General features: G+C 35.1%; 1 protein-coding gene across 1 annotated transcript; it reads right to left on the bottom strand.

Moving 5' to 3' along the window:
• Nucleotides 1-5,222: 5,222 nt before the first annotated feature.
• On the bottom strand, nt 5,223-6,158 carry LOC113893459 (olfactory receptor 12-like). The gene has a single exon (XM_027543441.1). The coding sequence runs from the start codon at nt 6,156-6,158 to the stop codon at nt 5,223-5,225; it is 936 nt and encodes a 311-aa protein (XP_027399242.1).
• Nucleotides 6,159-17,917: the final 11,759 nt, after the last annotated feature.

Here is a 17,917-nt window from a genome sequence, read left to right as displayed (position 1 = left end):
ATTTTTCATTAATATCAACTCTGAGAGAATGCTCATGGAAGCTTTCCAAAACTTGACCCTTTTCCAGGCAAGCCTCAAATCTAATACATAATTTTAAAAATCTAAGTATTGAGTGAAAGTTTAGCAAGATAATAATTTTAAAGTGAAAGTTGCTCGGTCGTGTCTGACTCTTTGCAACCCCATTGACTATACAGTCCATGGAATTCTCCAAGCCAGAATACTGGAGTGGGTAGCCTTTCCCTTCTCCAAGGGATCTTCCAAACCCGAGGATAGAACCCAGGTCTCCCGCACTGTGGGCAGATTCTGTACCAGCTAAACCACAAGGGAAGCCCAAGAATATTGGAGTAGATAGCCTATCCCTTCTCCAGTGGATCTTCCCAACCCAGGAATCAAACTGGGTTCTGCTGCATTGCAGGTGGATTCTTTACCATCTGAGCTATCAGGGAAGTTAATAATTTTAAAAGTTCTTTGAATCCTTGAATTATCCATTAGGCACACAAGGTGATGAAGATTCTTGCCATAATAGCAACTAATGTATGAAATATATAGTAATATGTTTACTGAAAAACCTGTGGCTCTCAAATATAGAAATTTCACACTACTAAAACTTATAGAAAAGATGATGCCACAAATCAACAAAGCAAGCATATAGATACAGAGAACTGATTAGTAGTTATCTGAGGGGAACAGGTCAACAGAGAAGATGAAATGCATAAAGTGGGTCAACTGTAAGGTTATGGATGGAAACTAAATTTTTGGTGTGAGCATGCTGTAGTATGGCTTCCCAGGTGGCACAGTGGTAAAGAATCCGCCTGCCAGTGCAGGAGACATAGGAGATGGGGGTTGGATCCCTTAGTCGGGAAGATCCCCTGGAAGAGGAAATTCCAGTATTCTTGCCTGAAACATTCCATGGACAGAGGACCTTGGCAGGCTACAATCCAAAGGGTCATAAATAGCTGGACACGACTGAGCACACATGCACATGCATGTGCATACACACACACACACACACACACACATGCTGTAGTATATAGAAGTGGAAAGGTAATGCTGTATTTATGAAACCTATATAATAATATGTTACAAACCAATGTTGCCACAATACAAAGCAAATTTAAAATAGATGATGATGATAATGGTGTTAATAATAATTAAAGCTACTATTAATTGAAAATTTTCTTATGCCAAAAGCTTGATTATAGTATATTATGAGCTTCCCTGGTGGTTTAAATGATAAAGAATCTGCCTGCAAGGCAGGAGACCTAAGAGACATGGGTTTGATCCCTAAGTCGGAAAATCTCCTAGAGAAGGGAATGGCTACCTACTCCAGTATTCTTGCCTGGAGAAGTCATTGGCCAGAGGAGCCTGGCTGGCTACAGTTCATGGGGTGGCATAGAGTCAGACAGGACTGAGTGACTAACTCTTTCACTTTGCTTACATCTATTGAATGAAGTAGCTAAACTGATAGAGTTCATTCAACCTTAAAACCATTCAAGAACCTCTCAAAATCTATGCTTAGTAGTAGTGCAGGGCCTCAAAGCTAGGTTGTCTGATATCAAAGCAGTACTCTTACCGTGTTCTTACAAATGAGGATTGTAAACAAATCAGTGATTTCCTAAATGCAACTCTGCTGCTAAGTCGCTTCAGTCGTGTCCAACTGTGTGTGACCCCATAGACGGCAGCCCACTAGGCTCCTCTGTCCCTGGGATTCTCCAGGCAAGGATACTGGAGTGGGTTGCCATTTCCTTCTCCAATGAATGAAAGTGAAAAGTAAAAGTGAAGATGCTCAGTCTTGCCCGACTCTTAGCGACCCCATGGACTGGAGCCTACCAGGCTCTTCCGTCCATGGGATTTTCCAGGCAAGAGTACTGGAGTGGGGTGCCATTGCCTTCTCCAAAATGCAACTCTGCTAAAGTGCAAATAAGAATTATTTTTAATGCAAAACAATTCTGAAGTTCACTAAAATAGTAATACTAGCTGAAAAATTTTTGGAAAAGATGTAGCTGTTTCAGGCATTACATCTTATTTTTCAATAAGCATGTGATACCAGCAGAAAGAGACAGCAAATCAATGAAAGAAACAAAAAGCTTGAAATATATCTAGTATGTATAAAATGTACTATTAATACATGGTCATACAATAAGTTCCATAAACTAAAAGAAATTAGAATTTATTAGGAATTTTATATATATCTTGGGCCCTATTGGCTAATATTTTACCAGAATACCAGTAATTTCTTGACCCTGCTTGGCTGTGCACCCTATCATGATTTATCTGTAAAGCTTATTTGCTAGAAGTACGGTAGTAAGTTAGAAGCAAATTATTTAATTGGTGGGAACTGATTATCAGGTTGAACTAAAGTATTTGGGGAAACCATGGGATCTTGGAAGACATTCCCTTTCTGCCTACGTTCCATTATTGTACTAGGTAAGGGGGAAAAAATAACCTTGCCACTATGAAATTGAATATAACTCATGTGTGAGAGGAAGAGAAATGAAAGAACTTCTGGTCTGACCCGATGTGGGTAAGTATCAGAACAGTGACAAACCACACATATACAGTTTTAAAACAAGTGATCCACACCCATTAATACTTTCCTAAAAAAATATTTATGAATCTAAATTTAGAATTTAGATTCCTAAATTCTAATTTAGTATTCACATATCTTTAAAGAAAAGAAATAAAACAAGAAAAAGTAGGGCAAAAACTTTCCTTTCCTCTCTATATTTTTTAAGTGTTAGAAAAAAAATGGTTAGTTGATAGAAAAATTTTGAGTAAAAACTTTAGTTCACATCATATAGAAAAAGTATTTTATGTTAACCAATATTTTAAAATAATATATAAGAGACTTCCCTGGAAGTCACAGCTAAGATTCTGTGCTTCAAATGTAGGGGGTGTGAGTTCGATCACAGATTGGGAATGATGATCCTACAAGCCTCGCACCATGGCCAAAATTAAAATAAAATATTGATAATAAATTTAAAAACTGACATTAGAAAATATTTTATTTTCATTGTATAAATATATATAATTTAAAAGAGAAAAGACTGATAAAAAGAATTGTACTGCTCTACACCAAAATGTTGATTAAAATGTTGAAATAGAAACCCAGAATATTATTTACACACATAATAAAAGGAGAAACATCAAATTTATTCTAGTTCCCAGACTGGCTCCATATCAATACCTCCATTCAGAAATGGTTGTTTTTAGGTTGCAAGATAACATTTAAAAAAAAAAACCCACATGCTTTGAAAGATATATTTGCATAATTAAAATTTTGGACCTATATTAGTATAGAGTTTTAGATACACCAAGTTGCTTAATATCAATTTTCTCATTTGAAAATAGTGAATAAAAATGATTATGGCATATAGAACCTGTTCTTTATGTATCAGCTTTTATTATCATAAGATATATCATTTTATATTAAGAAGAAAATGGGGCAAAAAATTAGTAGAATATTGACATATTTCCATCTGAAGAATTGTCCTCAAATATTATATTATGGGCCTCTGTTTTATAAGAATAGTAACTCTTTGGAAAACTCTTTGGGAATAGTAACTCTTTGGGGAAATAGATGGGGAAGCAGTGTCAGACTTCATTTTTGGGGGCTCCAAAATCACTGCAGATATATCATTCTACTTTTTTTTCTTTCCTTTTTTTTGTTTTTTTTTAATATAAATTTATTTTAATTGGAAGTTAATTACTTTACAATATTGTATTGGTTTTGCCATGCATCAACATGAATCCACCACAGGTATACACGTGTTCCCCATCCTGAACCACCCCCCCTCCTCTCTCCCTGTACCATCCCTCTTGGTCATCCCAGTGCACAGCCCCAAGCATCCTGTATCATACATCGAACCTGGACTGGCTATTCATTTCATATATGATATTATACATATATTAAGAAGAAAATGGGGCAAAAAAATTAGTAGAATGTTGACATATTTCCATCTGAAGAATTTTCCTCAAATATTATATTATGGGCCTCTGTTTTATGGGAATAGTAACTCTTTGGAAAACTCTTTGGGAGTAGTAACTCTTTAGGAAATAGATGGGGAAACAGTGGAAACAGTGTCAGACTTTATTTTGGGGGGCTCCAAAATCACTGCAGATTGTGACTGCAGCCATGATATTAAAAATGCTTACTCCTTGGAAGGAAAGTTATGACCAACCTAGATAGCATATTCAAAAGCAGAGACATTACTTTGCCAACTAAGGTCCGTATAGTCAAGGCTATGGTTTTTCCAGTGGTCATGTATGGATGTGAGAGTTGGACTGTGAAGAAGGCTGAGCACTGAAGAATTGATGCTTTTGAACTGTGGGGCTGGAGAAGACTCTTGAGAATCCCTTGTACTGCAAGGAGATCCAACCAGTCCATTCTGAAGGAGATCAGCCCTGGGATTTCTTTGGAAGGAATGATGCGAAAGCTGAAACTCCAGTACTTTGGCCACTTCATGCAAAGAGTTGACTCATTGGAAAAGACTCTGATGCTGGGAGGGACTGGGGGCAGGAGGAGAAGGGGACGACAGAGGATGAGATGGCTGGATGGCATTACTGACTCGATGGAGGTGAGTCTGAGTGAACTCCGGGAGTTGGTGATGGACAGGGAGGCCTGGCGTGCTGAGATTCATGGGGTTGCAAAGAGTCGGACATGACTGAGCGACTGAACTGAACTGAACTGAACTCTTTGGATGATACTCCTCAGAATACAAATATGGAAATTTGGAGAAGGATATACCTCATATCAAAAGTATTCTATGTAACTAACCATTACTATTCCATTACTAATACACAGTGGGGCTGTTATCTTGTCCAAAGAAATATCAGTTCACTTGCTTTGAATTAAAGAATAATTATTTTATCTACAGAAACTATGATATAATATTATTCACACTGATATAATATTATTTTAATGAGTAAGAGAAGCTCTTAATATTGAATTCCTAATCAAAGTAACATTGAAATAAAAATATTGTCACATCACAAGTTGAGAACATACAATGTTTTCATACATTTTAAGGAAATAAAATAATGATCTATATATCTGTATCTGTTAGACATATTATATTATAAAACTTAGAAAAATATTTGTTGTCATATATATAACTATCTTTGGTATAGTAATTTTATAAAAACAAGAATAACTAAGACAATTAGAAAACACAGTTTGTCCATTATATATTATAAAGGCATTACAAATATCAGTGAGAGAATCATTTACTGTGTAATATTATTTTCACAGCATCTTTCACATCTCTATTTCTCAGACTGTATATTAGAGGATTTAACATTGGTATTATAAGGGTGTAGAGCACAGCTACAACCTTGTTCTTCTCTGGTGAGGAGATGGCTCCAGGTTGAGCATACATGAAGAACACAGTCCCGTAGAATAAGCTAACCACTGCTATATGGGAGCCACAGGTGGAGAAAGTCCTACTCCTGCCATGAGTTGAAGGCATCTTTAGGACAGTAGAGAGGATATATGCATAGGAAACCAGAATGGTAGTTGTGGTGGTGATGATGATGAGAGCAGAAAGAATAAACAGTACAACCTTGTTCACAAAGGTGTCCACACAGGAGATCTTGATCAGGGCTGGGACATCACAGAAAAAGTGGTCCAATCTGTTTTCTCCACAGAAACGCAAACTAAAGGTGAAACTTGTTTGGACTACAGCATTAATGCAGCCACAGACATAGGATCCAGTTACCAATTGAACACAGAGTTTTGGGGACATTTGCACAGGATACAGGAGCGGGGAGCAAATGGCTGAGAATCTATCAAATGCCATGACAGCCAGAAGAAAGCCCTCAGTGGTGACAAACAGAGCAAAGAAAAAAAATTGGACGGCACAGCCTTTGTAAGAAATTTTCTTTTCATTAGACAAGAAGTTAGCTAAAGTTTTGGGAGCAATGACTGTGGAGTAGCAGAGATCTAAATAGGACAAGTTTCTGAGGAAGAAATACATAGGCATTTGAAGTCTGGAGTTCATCTTAATGACAACTATCATGCTGATATTTCCCACCAGAGTGACCACATAGACCAACAGGCATGCTAGAAACAGGAGGATCTGTAGCTTTGGAGGGGTTCTAAATCCCAGCAAAATAAACTCAGTCACCTCTGAGAAGTTCCTATTAAGCTTACTCTTCATAGCTGAGATAAAGGTAGAGCTGGAGAGATAGTAACATGAAAGAAATGAACAATCAGAATACATGTTGTAGTAAAAATAAGAAGGAACCAGCATGGGATAAAATCATTTCATACCATATTGTTCCCAATATTTAACAAATCATCAATGAAAAAAAAAGATAACTATTTTTAAAAAAGTCTTCCTAGTGAAGAGTTAAATCTGACTGGTTATCCTTTTTCAGATATGCTTATTTACAAATATTATGGATTTGCTCTCCAAATGTGCTTTGGCAAAGTGGAGATTCTAAGAAAATGTTTGGAAATAGCCCTTTCCCCCTGGGTTTATTATCAGTTTGCTGGTGTTGAAAGCTGCCTCCTTTAATGAATGGTGTTTCCCACTTAAGATTTTACCTGGAGTAAAATCTGTTTAATTTATAATCTCATTTTATTGTTAATGATTAGTTTATCTACTTTAGAAAAATAATATGTAAATATTGTACCTGTCTTTCTATCTTTAGAAGAAACACTTCTGACAAAAGCATGATCCTTTTTTAAAATTTTTTAAATTAATTCATTTATTATAATTGGAGACTAATTACTTTACAATGTTGTGGTGGTTTTTGCCACACATTGACATGAATCAGCCATCAGTATACATGTGTTCCTCTGTCCTAAACTCCACTCCCACCTCCCTCCCCATTCCTTCCTTCTGGGTTGTCCCAGTGCGCCGGTTTTGAGTGCCCTGTTTCACACATCGAACTTGGACTGGTCATCTATTTCATATATAGTAATATACGTTTTTCAATGCCATTCTCTCAAATAACCCCACCCTTGCCTTCTCCCACAGAGTGCAAAAGTCTGTTCTCTATATCTGTGCCTCTTTTGCTGTTTCATATATAGGGTCATCATTACCGTCTTTATAAAGTCCATATATACGTGTTAACATACTGTATTGGTTTTTTTCTTTCTGACTTACTTCACACTGTATAATAGGCTCCAGTTTCATCCACCTCATTAGAACTGACTCAAATGCATTTTTACACATTTACATCATATCCTTGTTTCTCCATTATTTTTGTGCCTATGGTGACATACACTCTTAATAGCACAGTTTGCTGAAAACAGAATGATTCTTGCTTATATTTCCTGAAGACAATGAAATCAGACTTTATTGTTTTCCTTCCACCCTTCTTTCCTTCCTATTTTTCTTCCTTTGTTTCTTCTCTCTTTTGCTTATTTTGAATTTTTCAGATTAGAATGCAAGTGAAGAATTCTAAAGATCTTTGACATATTTTTCTGTCTTTTCAGAAGCAGAAAAAATTTAATTACAAATACAAAGATCTGTTCATATGCAGCATGGAAGGCACATAGAACAATTTAGAGATAGCCACAAAAGAAAAACTATGTATTTAAACAAGCTTGTACTATATTTATTTAGATTTATGCTATTTTGACTATAAAATGTCCTCAGATAAAATACACTGAGAGGTAAAGAAAGAAAGTAGCTTTTCTTCTAATTTTATGAATGTTATTTATTGAACAAATAACATATTCAAGAGATTTATTTAGAGTCATGAGGTTGAGCAGCATAGTGACTTGTTATTCAATAATCATAAAATACTAAAGAAAACTGACAATAAATTTAAAACCTCACATACTATAAAAATGATACATTAAAAAACTCATGTACCATAGAAATATCTTTTATAATAAAAATTTATAACTTTATATACATAAAATAATTACAGTAAATAAATAAAATCACATATGATCTAAATTAGGAAATGTCTCCTAAAATTTTTTATATTTTTTGTTGCCAGAACTATGATTTTATTCCTGTGACATTATTCTCAGACTAGTTAGAATTGTGAAAGTATATTAAAATCAATTCAGCACAGTTAGAGTATCTACTTTTTTGAAAATTTTAAAGGTTATTAAGAGCTTTGACTGATCGATTTTAGAAGGCAGAGGAATGGTTAAAAAAGAGAGAGAGAAAGAAAACCTCTGTCAAGACTGTCAACTACAAAATGCTTACTTTCCTTAAAATTCATATATAAAGTTTCTTATTTCAACAGAAAAAGTTATCTAAATGGGAAAAGTGTTGAGAACAACTTATGTATAAAATAGATTCACAAGAATGGATACTACTTCTCATCTTAGTATATCCTCTATGATAAGTACTGTATTGTACATTTATGAAGAAACAAAAGTATGAAAAGAAACAAAAGTATGAAAAGAAACAAATCTTTGTTTAACAGGAAGTTTTTCTGCGATGTAGGTTGCATTTCATCACTGTTAAGATCATGTCTCAAATTGCTAAGGTGAACAGGTGCTAACACAAATTGTGGTTTATCTCTCTGTCTCATTTACTATACTTTTCATTGATTAAATCAAAAAATATACTAGAAATGGGTCCTGAGAGAAATTCTTTCATGGGAAGGGAAATCTTGATGGTGAGCATTCCCTCTGCAAGGTATTCTTTGGGGATTAAGACCTTTCTCACCTATGATGTATTTTCTATCGATATAATGAAAAAAGAAAAATGAGAGAAAAAATATTAATTAGTAAGTTCACAAGACCATTAGAGAGTTAGATACTCTCTCTAGAGGACATAAGGACTAGAGTTATACTTACAAAACTTAATAATTTTAAAAAACACATTTGGATAATAAATATTTGATTCTTCTTTTATTTCATGATTTACACAGAAGGGTATTCATAATTTTTCATTTGAATGGGTTACAACCATTTAGAAATTAATTTCTTATCTCTACTGTAAATACATCATGTTTTTATTAATACACAGAATAATCTAAACAGTCCATGGAAGAGCTGAAGGGAAAGGTGGGGCTGATTTTGAAGTAACATAGGTATTAGCAAGATCAGGAGATTATAGATCCACCTATGATTTCAAGGCACTAAAAGAGGAGATGTTAAAGGATCTCAGAAGCCTGGAAATCTCTTCAAGACTGAGAACCATGGTGGGGTTTGAACAATAGGCGATAGAACAGGAAAAGAGAAACAATCCAATTGAAAGAGAAACATATGTCTTGTATTCCTGTATCCTCAGTTCTGCCTTTATAGTGTGAAACCAACCATAGACAATAGGTAAATGAACAAATGCAAACATTTGGCCTAGAGGCTATAGTTGGATGACTGTAGAATATATAAAGATTCCTCAATGAATATGTTGGAAAAGAAGAACTCTTACATAAAATATTTTTAAGACTTCACAGTTATGTTCTGTACATTTGAAAATGTTCCTTAAGATTCTTGTTTCTTCTAATAATATTTCCCTTTAGCTAGAAAAGATACTTATGCATCCTTTATTGTGCTCATGTTGCATGAAATGTTCCTTTGATATCTCCGATTTTCTGAGATCTCTATTCTTTCCCATTCTGTTGTTTTCCTCTATTTCTATACATGCATAAAGTGTATATATGGAATATATATATATACACACACACATACACATTCCCCAAACAGCAGAACACATTTTTTCAAGTGTACACAGAACATTCTTCAGGATAGATCACATGCTAGACTACAAAGTAAGTCTCAGTAAATTTTAGAAGGTTGAAATCATATCAAGCATTTTTACTGACTACAATAGTATATGACTAGAAATCAATTATAAGAAAAAGCTACAAAAACATAAGGATGTGAAGATGAAACAGTACACTATTAAATAACCAATAGGTCAGTGCAGAAATCAACAAGGAAGTCATAATTAAATGGAGACTAATGAAAATGAAAAGCAATGATCCAAATAATGGGAAGCAACAAAAGAGATCACAAGAAGGAAGTTATACTGGTACAATCCTACCTCAGGAAAGAAGAAAATCTCAAATAAACACTCTAATGTTATTCCTAAAGGAAGTTAGAGATAATAAAGATTAAATGAAAAGAAAAACCAACTACTACATGTGAGTAGAAGGAAAGAAATAATAAAGATCAGAGCAGAAACAAGTAAAATAGCAAATAACAAACAATAGAACAGACCAATGAAACAAAGTTCTGTTTCTTTGAGAAAATAAAGAAAATTGATCAACATTTAACCAAAATTGTCAGAAAAAAAGAGAACCCAAGTATGTATAATCAGAAATAAAAGAGAAGTCACAAACAACACCACCAAAATACAAATAATTATAAAATATTACTAAGAAAAAGTAAAGGCTAATAAAATGCAAAAAGTAAAAGAAAAGGAGAAATTACTAAAAATGTATAACTTCCCAAGACTGAATCAAGAAGAAATAGAAAATATGAACATATTGATTACCAGTCGTGATTATCTGGGTCATGAAGATCTTTTTTGTATAGTTCTTCTGTGTATTCTTGCCACCTCTTCTTAATATCTTCTGTTAATATCTTAACAGAACCTTAAGATATAAGGTTCTGTTAGGTTCTGTTAGGTCCCTAACATTTCTGTCCTTTATTGAGCCCATCTTTGCATCAAATTTTTCCTTGGTATCTCTAATTTTCTTGAAGAGATCTCTAGTCTTCCCCATTCTATTGTTTTCCTCTCTTTGCATTGATTGCTGAGGAAGGCTCTCTTATCTCTCCTTGCTATTCTTTGGAACTCTGCATTCAAATGGGTATATCTTTCCTTTTCTCCTTTGCTTTTCACTTCCCTTCTTTTCACAGCTATTTGTAAGGCCTCCTCAGACAGCCATTTGGCTTTTTTGCATTTCTTTTTCTTGTGAATGGTCTTGATTCTTGTCTCTTGTACAATGTCACATACCTCCATCCATAGTTCATCAGGCAATCTGTCTATCAGATCTGACCCTTAAATCTATTTCTCAGCTCCACTGTATAGTCATAAGGGATTTGATTTAGGTTATACCTGAATGGTCTAGTTGTTTTCTCCACTTTCTTCAATTTTAGTCTGAATTTGGCAATAAGGAGTTCATGATCAAAGCCATAGTCATCTTCTGGTCTTGTTTTTGCTGACTGTATAGAGCTTCTCCATCTTTGGCTGCAAAGAATATAATCAATCTGATTTTGGTGTTGACCATCTGGTGACGTCCATGTGTACAGTCTTCTCTTGTGTTGTTGGAAGAGGGTGTTTGCTATGACCAGTGTGTTCTCTTGGCAGAACTCTATTAGCCTTTGCTCCGCTTCATTCTGTACTCCAAGGCCAAATCTGCCTGTTACTCCAGGTGTTTCTTGACTTCCCACTTTTGCATTCCAGTCCCCTATAATGAAAAGGACATCTTTTGGGGGTATTAGTTCTAGAAGGTCTTAAAGGTCTTCATAGAACTGTTCAACATCAGCTTCTTTAGCATTACTGGTCGGGGCATAGACTTGGATTACCGTGATATTGAATGGTTTGCCTTGGAAACAAACAGAGATCATTCTGTCATTTTTGAGATTGCATCCAAGTACTGCATTTAGGACTCTTTTGTTGACTATAATGGCTACTCCATTTCTTCTAAGGGATTCCTGCCCACAGTAGTAGATATCATGGTCATCTGGGTTAAATTCACCCATTCCAGTTCATCTTAGTTCACTGATTCCTAGAATGTCGATGTTCACTCTTGTCATCTCCTGTTTGACCACTTCCAATTTGCCTTGATTCATGAACCTAACAGACTGGTTCCAAATAGGAAAAAGAGTACGTCAAGGCTATATATTGTCAACCTGCTTATTTAACATATATGCAGAGTACATCGTGAGAAACGCTGGGCTGGAGGAAGCGCAAGCTGGAAACAAGAGTGACAGGAGAAATATCAATAACCTCAGATATGCAGATGACACCACCCTTATGCCAGAAAGTGAATAACTAAAGAGCCTCTTGACGAAAGTGAAAGAAGAGAGTGAAAACGTTGGCTTAAATCTCAACATTCAGAAAACTAAGATCATGGCATCTGGTTCCATCACTTCATGGGAAATAGATGGGGAAACAGTGGAAACAGTGAGAGACTTTATTTTTCTGGGCTCCAAAATCACTGCAGATGGTGATTGCAGCCATGAAATTAAAAGACACTTACTCCTTGGAAGGAAAATTATGACCAAACTAGACAGCATATTAAAAAGCAGAGACATTACTTTGCCAACAAAGGTCCGTCTAGTCAAGGCTATGGTTTTTCCAGTGGTCATGTATGGATGTGGGAGTTGGACTATAAAGAAAGCTGAGGGCTGAAGAATTGATGCTTTTGCACTGTGGTGTTGGAGAAGATTCTTGAGAGTCCTTTGGACTGCAAGGAGTTCCAACCAGTCCATCCTAAAGGAGATCAGTCCTGGGTGTTCATTGGAAGGACTGATGTTGAAGTTGAAACTCCAATAATTTGGTCACCTCATGCGAAGAGCTAAGTCATTTGAAAAGACCCTGATGCTGTGAAAGATTGAGGGCAAGAGGAGAAGGTGATGACAGAGGATGACATGGTTTGATGGCATCACCAGCCCAATGGACATGGGTTTGGGTGGACTCCGGGAATTGGTGATGGACAGGGAGGCCTGGCATGCTGCTGCTAATGGGTTTGCAAAGAGTCGGACACGACTGAGCGACTGAACTGAACTGAATGAAATTGAATCAGTAATAGTAACTACCCAACAAACAGCCAGCCCAGACAGCTTTCCAAGAATACTGCCAAACATTTAAGAAGACTTAACACCTATCCTTCTCAAACTATTACAAAAAATTGAAGAGGAAAGAACAACTTCCAAAGTAATTCTGAGGCCAACACCCTGATGAAAAAACCAGACATAACACGAATAAAACAAAAGTACAAGCCAACATCACTGTTAAGTATAGATGAAAAAATTTTCAACAACTTATTAGCAAAAAAAAAAAAAAATTCAACAATACATGAATAGGATCATATACCATCTTCAAGTGAGATTTATCCCTGGGATGAAGGGATGGGTCAAAATCAACAATTCAGTCCATATGTTCACCTCATTAACTAATTGAAAATGAAAGTTATATGATCATCTCAGTAGATCCATGAGAAGCTTTGAATAGGATTCAACATCCATTTAGATTTGAATGATCAACATGAGTGAAAAGCTGAAAAAATTTCCTCTAAATTAGGAATAAAATAAAGATGATCAGACAAGAAAAAGAATTCAAATTGGAAAGAATAAAATAAAACTATCAGTATTTTTAAATGTTATGATACTATGTATAGAAAATCCTAGAAGATGCCACCAAAAATACTATTAGAACTAATAAGTGAATTCATCAAAGTTACAGAATAAAAATTAACATACATAAACATATAGTGCTTTTGTACACTAAGAACAAACTATCAGGAAGAGAAACTAAGGAAAATTCAATTTATATTTGGTTCAAAAAGAACTAAGTACCTAAGTTTTAATCTAACTAATGAGATAAAAAGGGTGAAGGCAATGGCACCCCACTCCAGTACTCTTGCCTGGAAAATCCCATGGATGAAGGAGCCTGGAAGGCTGCAGTCCATGGGGTCGCTGAGGGTCGGACACGACTGAGCGACTTCACTTCCACTTTTCACTTTAATGCATTGGAGAAGGAAATGGCAACCCACTCCAGTACTCTTGCCTGGAGAATCCCAGGGACAGGGGAGCCTGGTGGGCTGCCGTCTATGGGGTCGCACAGAGTCGGACACAACTGAAGTGACTTAGCAGCAATGAGATGAAAGATCTGGACATGGAAACCTGTAAGATACTGATGAAAGAAATTGAAGACAACAAAAGAAACAAATATCTGTCATGCTCCTGAATTGTAAGAATTAATATTGTACAAATAGCCATACTACCCAAGGCAATCTACAGATTTAGTGTGATCCCTATCAAATTACCAATGACATATTTAAACAAAATGACAGCAAGTAATTCTAAAATTTATATGGGAACAAAAGCTCCCAGATAGCTGAACCAATCTTGAGAAAGAAGGACAAAACTGGAAATATCATGATCCTGTATTTCATACTATATTACAAAGCAAAGTAACCAAAATAGCATGGTACTGGCACAAAAACAAACATATAGATCAATGGAACAGAATAGGAAGCCCAGAAGTAAATCCAGGTTTATGCATCAATAAATAACAATAACAGAGAAAAAAGTACACAATAGAGAGAAGACAGACTCTTTAATAAATGGTGTTGATAAATCTGGATAGCCATATGCAAAAGAATCATACAAAAGGGTTTACTTTCTCATACCATATACAAAAATAAACTCAAGATGGATTCAGAACTCAAATGTAAGATCTGAAATCATAAAACTCTTAGAAGAAAGCATACACAATACACTCTTGATATCACTCTTAGCAGTATTTTTTTGGATCAATCTCCTCTAACAAGGGTAACAAAAGTAAAAATAAATCAATTTTTTTGTTAATTCATCTGTTGTGTTAATCAGCTCTTGAATTTTTCCAACATCCATATCTTGAAACACCTTACTCACTTCACCAGCTTTTTTGCCCTGTCTTCAATGCCTTTCATGATTTTCTTGATTGGCTTTATTGTAAGTCATGTGAAGTCATACAACATTTGGATACAGTCTCTCCAGCAGGAATTTACTGTTTCAGACTTGATGGCTTTCACAGCTTTTTCTATAACAATGATGGCATCTTCAATGGTATAATCCTTTCAGACTTTCATGATGTTCTCTCTCTATCACAGTTCTCTTCCATATCATTGACAATATTTTCCAGAGTATTGTGTGTAATGAGCCTTAAAGATCCATATGCCCCCTGATGTAGAGGCTGAAATAGAGATGTTGTGTTCAGGGGGAAAGTAGACACCTTTGGTTTTTAACTCATGGGGATCCAGGTGGCCAGGGACACTATTAAATATCAAAAATAAATAAATAAATTTAAGACATACCCCTCCAGCAAGGTGCTTCCTAATGTAGGGATAAAGCCTTAGTGGAACCAATTCAGAAAAGAAAAGAGTACTTGTCTAGTCCTTCTTGCTGTACAACCAAAATTTGGCAGCTGCCATTTATTGTTTCCCTTTAAATCTTGGAGGTTAGTAGTTTTATAGGTAAGGACAGTTTTGAACATAAACCTGAACACATTTGCACAAAACAATAAGGTGAGCCTATCCATTCCTGGCTTAAATCCTGGTGCTTATTTCCCTTCCTCATTAATAACTATCCTTTGTGATAGTTTTTTCCCAGAAAATGGCACTTTCATCTGCATTAAAATCTGGTTCAGACAGATATCCTCTCTCCTCAATGATTTTCTAAATGGCATTTGGGAACTTATCTGCCACCTCTTGATCAGCAGAACATGCTTCCTGTGTTATCTTGACACTTTTTAAGCCAAAACTCTTTCTAAAATTATGAAACCATCCTTTTCTGACATCAGATTTTCCAGTTTTAGATCCTTCACCTTCCTTTTGCTTTACATTGTCATGTAATTACTTTCTCTCAAATTGTATTAGAATCTATAGATATGTCTTTCTTATAGCAATCCTGCACACAATAAAAGCTGTATTTTTAATATAAGATAAAAGTATTTCACAAAAGTTCAAAGTTTTCATGCCTATTGGAATAGCTACAGCAAGCTACATCTTCTCAAATTTCTTTTTTTTTTTTAATTAATAGTCCTTACACAGGATTCATACATCTTAAAATGATGGGCAACCATAGCTACAGACCTCAATCAGTTGAATGTACCAAGAAGTTCAACTTTTCCTTCCAAGGTCAATGACTATTCTCTGCTTCTTAGGAGAACTTCCAGCATCACTAGTGGCATTTTGTAGGAGTCCTATAGTGTTTATATTTAAGGAATTGCACTAACCAGGATGAAAAATATATAAGAAGTGGGAGAGATCACTTTTTATTGTGGTATCCAGTTTATTGGAGAGACTAGAAGCTCACATGGAGTGTCAGGTGGAGCCTTATGTGTATACTCACAGGACTTGAGCTCACTACAACAGTCACAGGGAGGTAGCTACAAAATTATGACAGTAGCACAGTATGTACTACAATCAATTTCCTATAATTATGATTTAATATTGCATTCTTCTGTTTTTACATTTCTCTCAGTTGGAAATGGTTTCAGGTATGGTCTGTCAGTATTTGTGTGCATTTGTTTTGGTAAATTTTAACTTTTTATAATAAATGTGTGTATGTTTTATGACAATAAATGACGGAATAGAGTAGTACTTACATACAGTTTATGCATTCATGACACATCTAGCTTTTATTAAATTTTTAAAATATTTCTAGGCTATATGGTTCATCTGCAAGTTTTTTCAAGTACTCAAAAACTTCTAATACATTTATTGAAAACAATTTGTGTATAAGACAACCTGTATATTTCAAACCAGTGTGTTCAAGGGTCCAGTCTATAGTCATACACTATAATAATGGGGTTAGGAATTGAACATATGAGTTTTGAAAAACATAATTCAGTCCATACCACTTTTCTTTCTGTTTCTTGTCTATTGCATTAGCTAAGACTTACAGTTGGATTGTTGAAAGGTTTTTGTAATGGGGACTTCCTAGCCTTGCTGCTAATTTTATCAAGAAAGCTTTGGCTCGCTCACCATAAATATGATCTTAACTTTAGATTTTTGGTAGATGTTACTTTTCAAGGAAATTCTCCTCCATTCCTAACCTGCTAAGAGATTTATTTTTATGTTTGTATCATCACCACACATATCATTCAGGTTCAAAATGATGAGACACACCTTCTTTGCTGCATCCCTCTCATACTAATCAGCTTCTATGTTCTGTGTATTTTACTTATAATTTTTAAATAAGCCTTTTAAAAATTACATTGTCATACTTAAAGCCCCATCAATACCATAAACTGATAAAGCAGTTTTGCTAACCCCAATCTTACGTCCTTCAAATATATTTTCCATGCAACCATAGGAAGACTTTCCTTGATGACCATAGCTCACTCTCAGGCATCCCACTTTACAATCTTCATGCTTACTGTTTACATACATCAAACAATAAAATAAAATCTCTAGATTTTAATTACCTGTCCAGTGATCTGATTCCAACATTAAACTGTAAATTCCCTAAAGTTTATTCATACCTAAGCCTGCTACAAGATCAAATATTTTAGACAGAGATTGAATAAAATTAATGGAATAAATGAAGATACAGAGCCATAGTAAGTAAATTTTGGATCATATTCTATTTTGACAACTGCCTGACTTCTATTCTTTTAATAAATATTTCTTAAATAATTAATACAGGAAAAACTATGAAGGTTCATTTAAGGAAATGATTGCTCAAAAAGATTTGTATATCTCTATCTCCCACTTTGTTTTTTATATTAAGATCCATGAGCAAGAAGGTCCTCAGAGCACTCCCCTATGCCTGACACACTCAATATACAATTTCTCAAGTTCATGCATATGATGAAAATTACTTATTGTTGGTTTCATCTTGTTTTTACTTCCTCTTGATAGAACAGGTACAAAATAGTTGATTCAAGTGAAAATTCAACAATGATTGTTAAAAAAAATTAGTAAACAGAAACCTGAATTAAATAGAGTTGAAAGCCAAAGTGGGGGGCTTTCACACCTACAACAGAACAGAGCCTTATGAGAAGGACAAACAGTCCTCTTCTTTCCTGTCAAGGATTCAGCCAATGAAAAGCCAAGGACTCTTTTCACTATAGCACCTATCAAAACTTAAAAAAATATGCAACATGAGGCTCATTAGTCAAATATTATTTGGGATAAAATGAAGATTATGGTCTGGGAGACAGCACCTCAGGTAGCTCTGAGTAACTGCTCCAAAGATGGTCAGTATATGTATGTGATTTTGTTGAAGGGGGAGTACATGCAATCAAGCACAAATTTTTTGCAGAAGTTTTCTGCTAGTCAC

This window comes from Bos indicus x Bos taurus, chromosome 5 (assembly GCF_003369695.1).
Source record: "Bos indicus x Bos taurus breed Angus x Brahman F1 hybrid chromosome 5, Bos_hybrid_MaternalHap_v2.0, whole genome shotgun sequence".
NCBI lineage: Eukaryota > Metazoa > Chordata > Mammalia > Artiodactyla > Bovidae > Bos > Bos indicus x Bos taurus.
This window is presented reverse-complemented; position numbering and strand designations above follow the sequence as displayed.

What these genes read in the sequence shown, in the direction of transcription:
- LOC113893459 (XM_027543441.1), bottom strand. Translation starts at nt 6,158, where the DNA reads ATGAAGAGTAAGCTTAATAGGAACTTCTCAGAGGTGACTGAGTTTATT.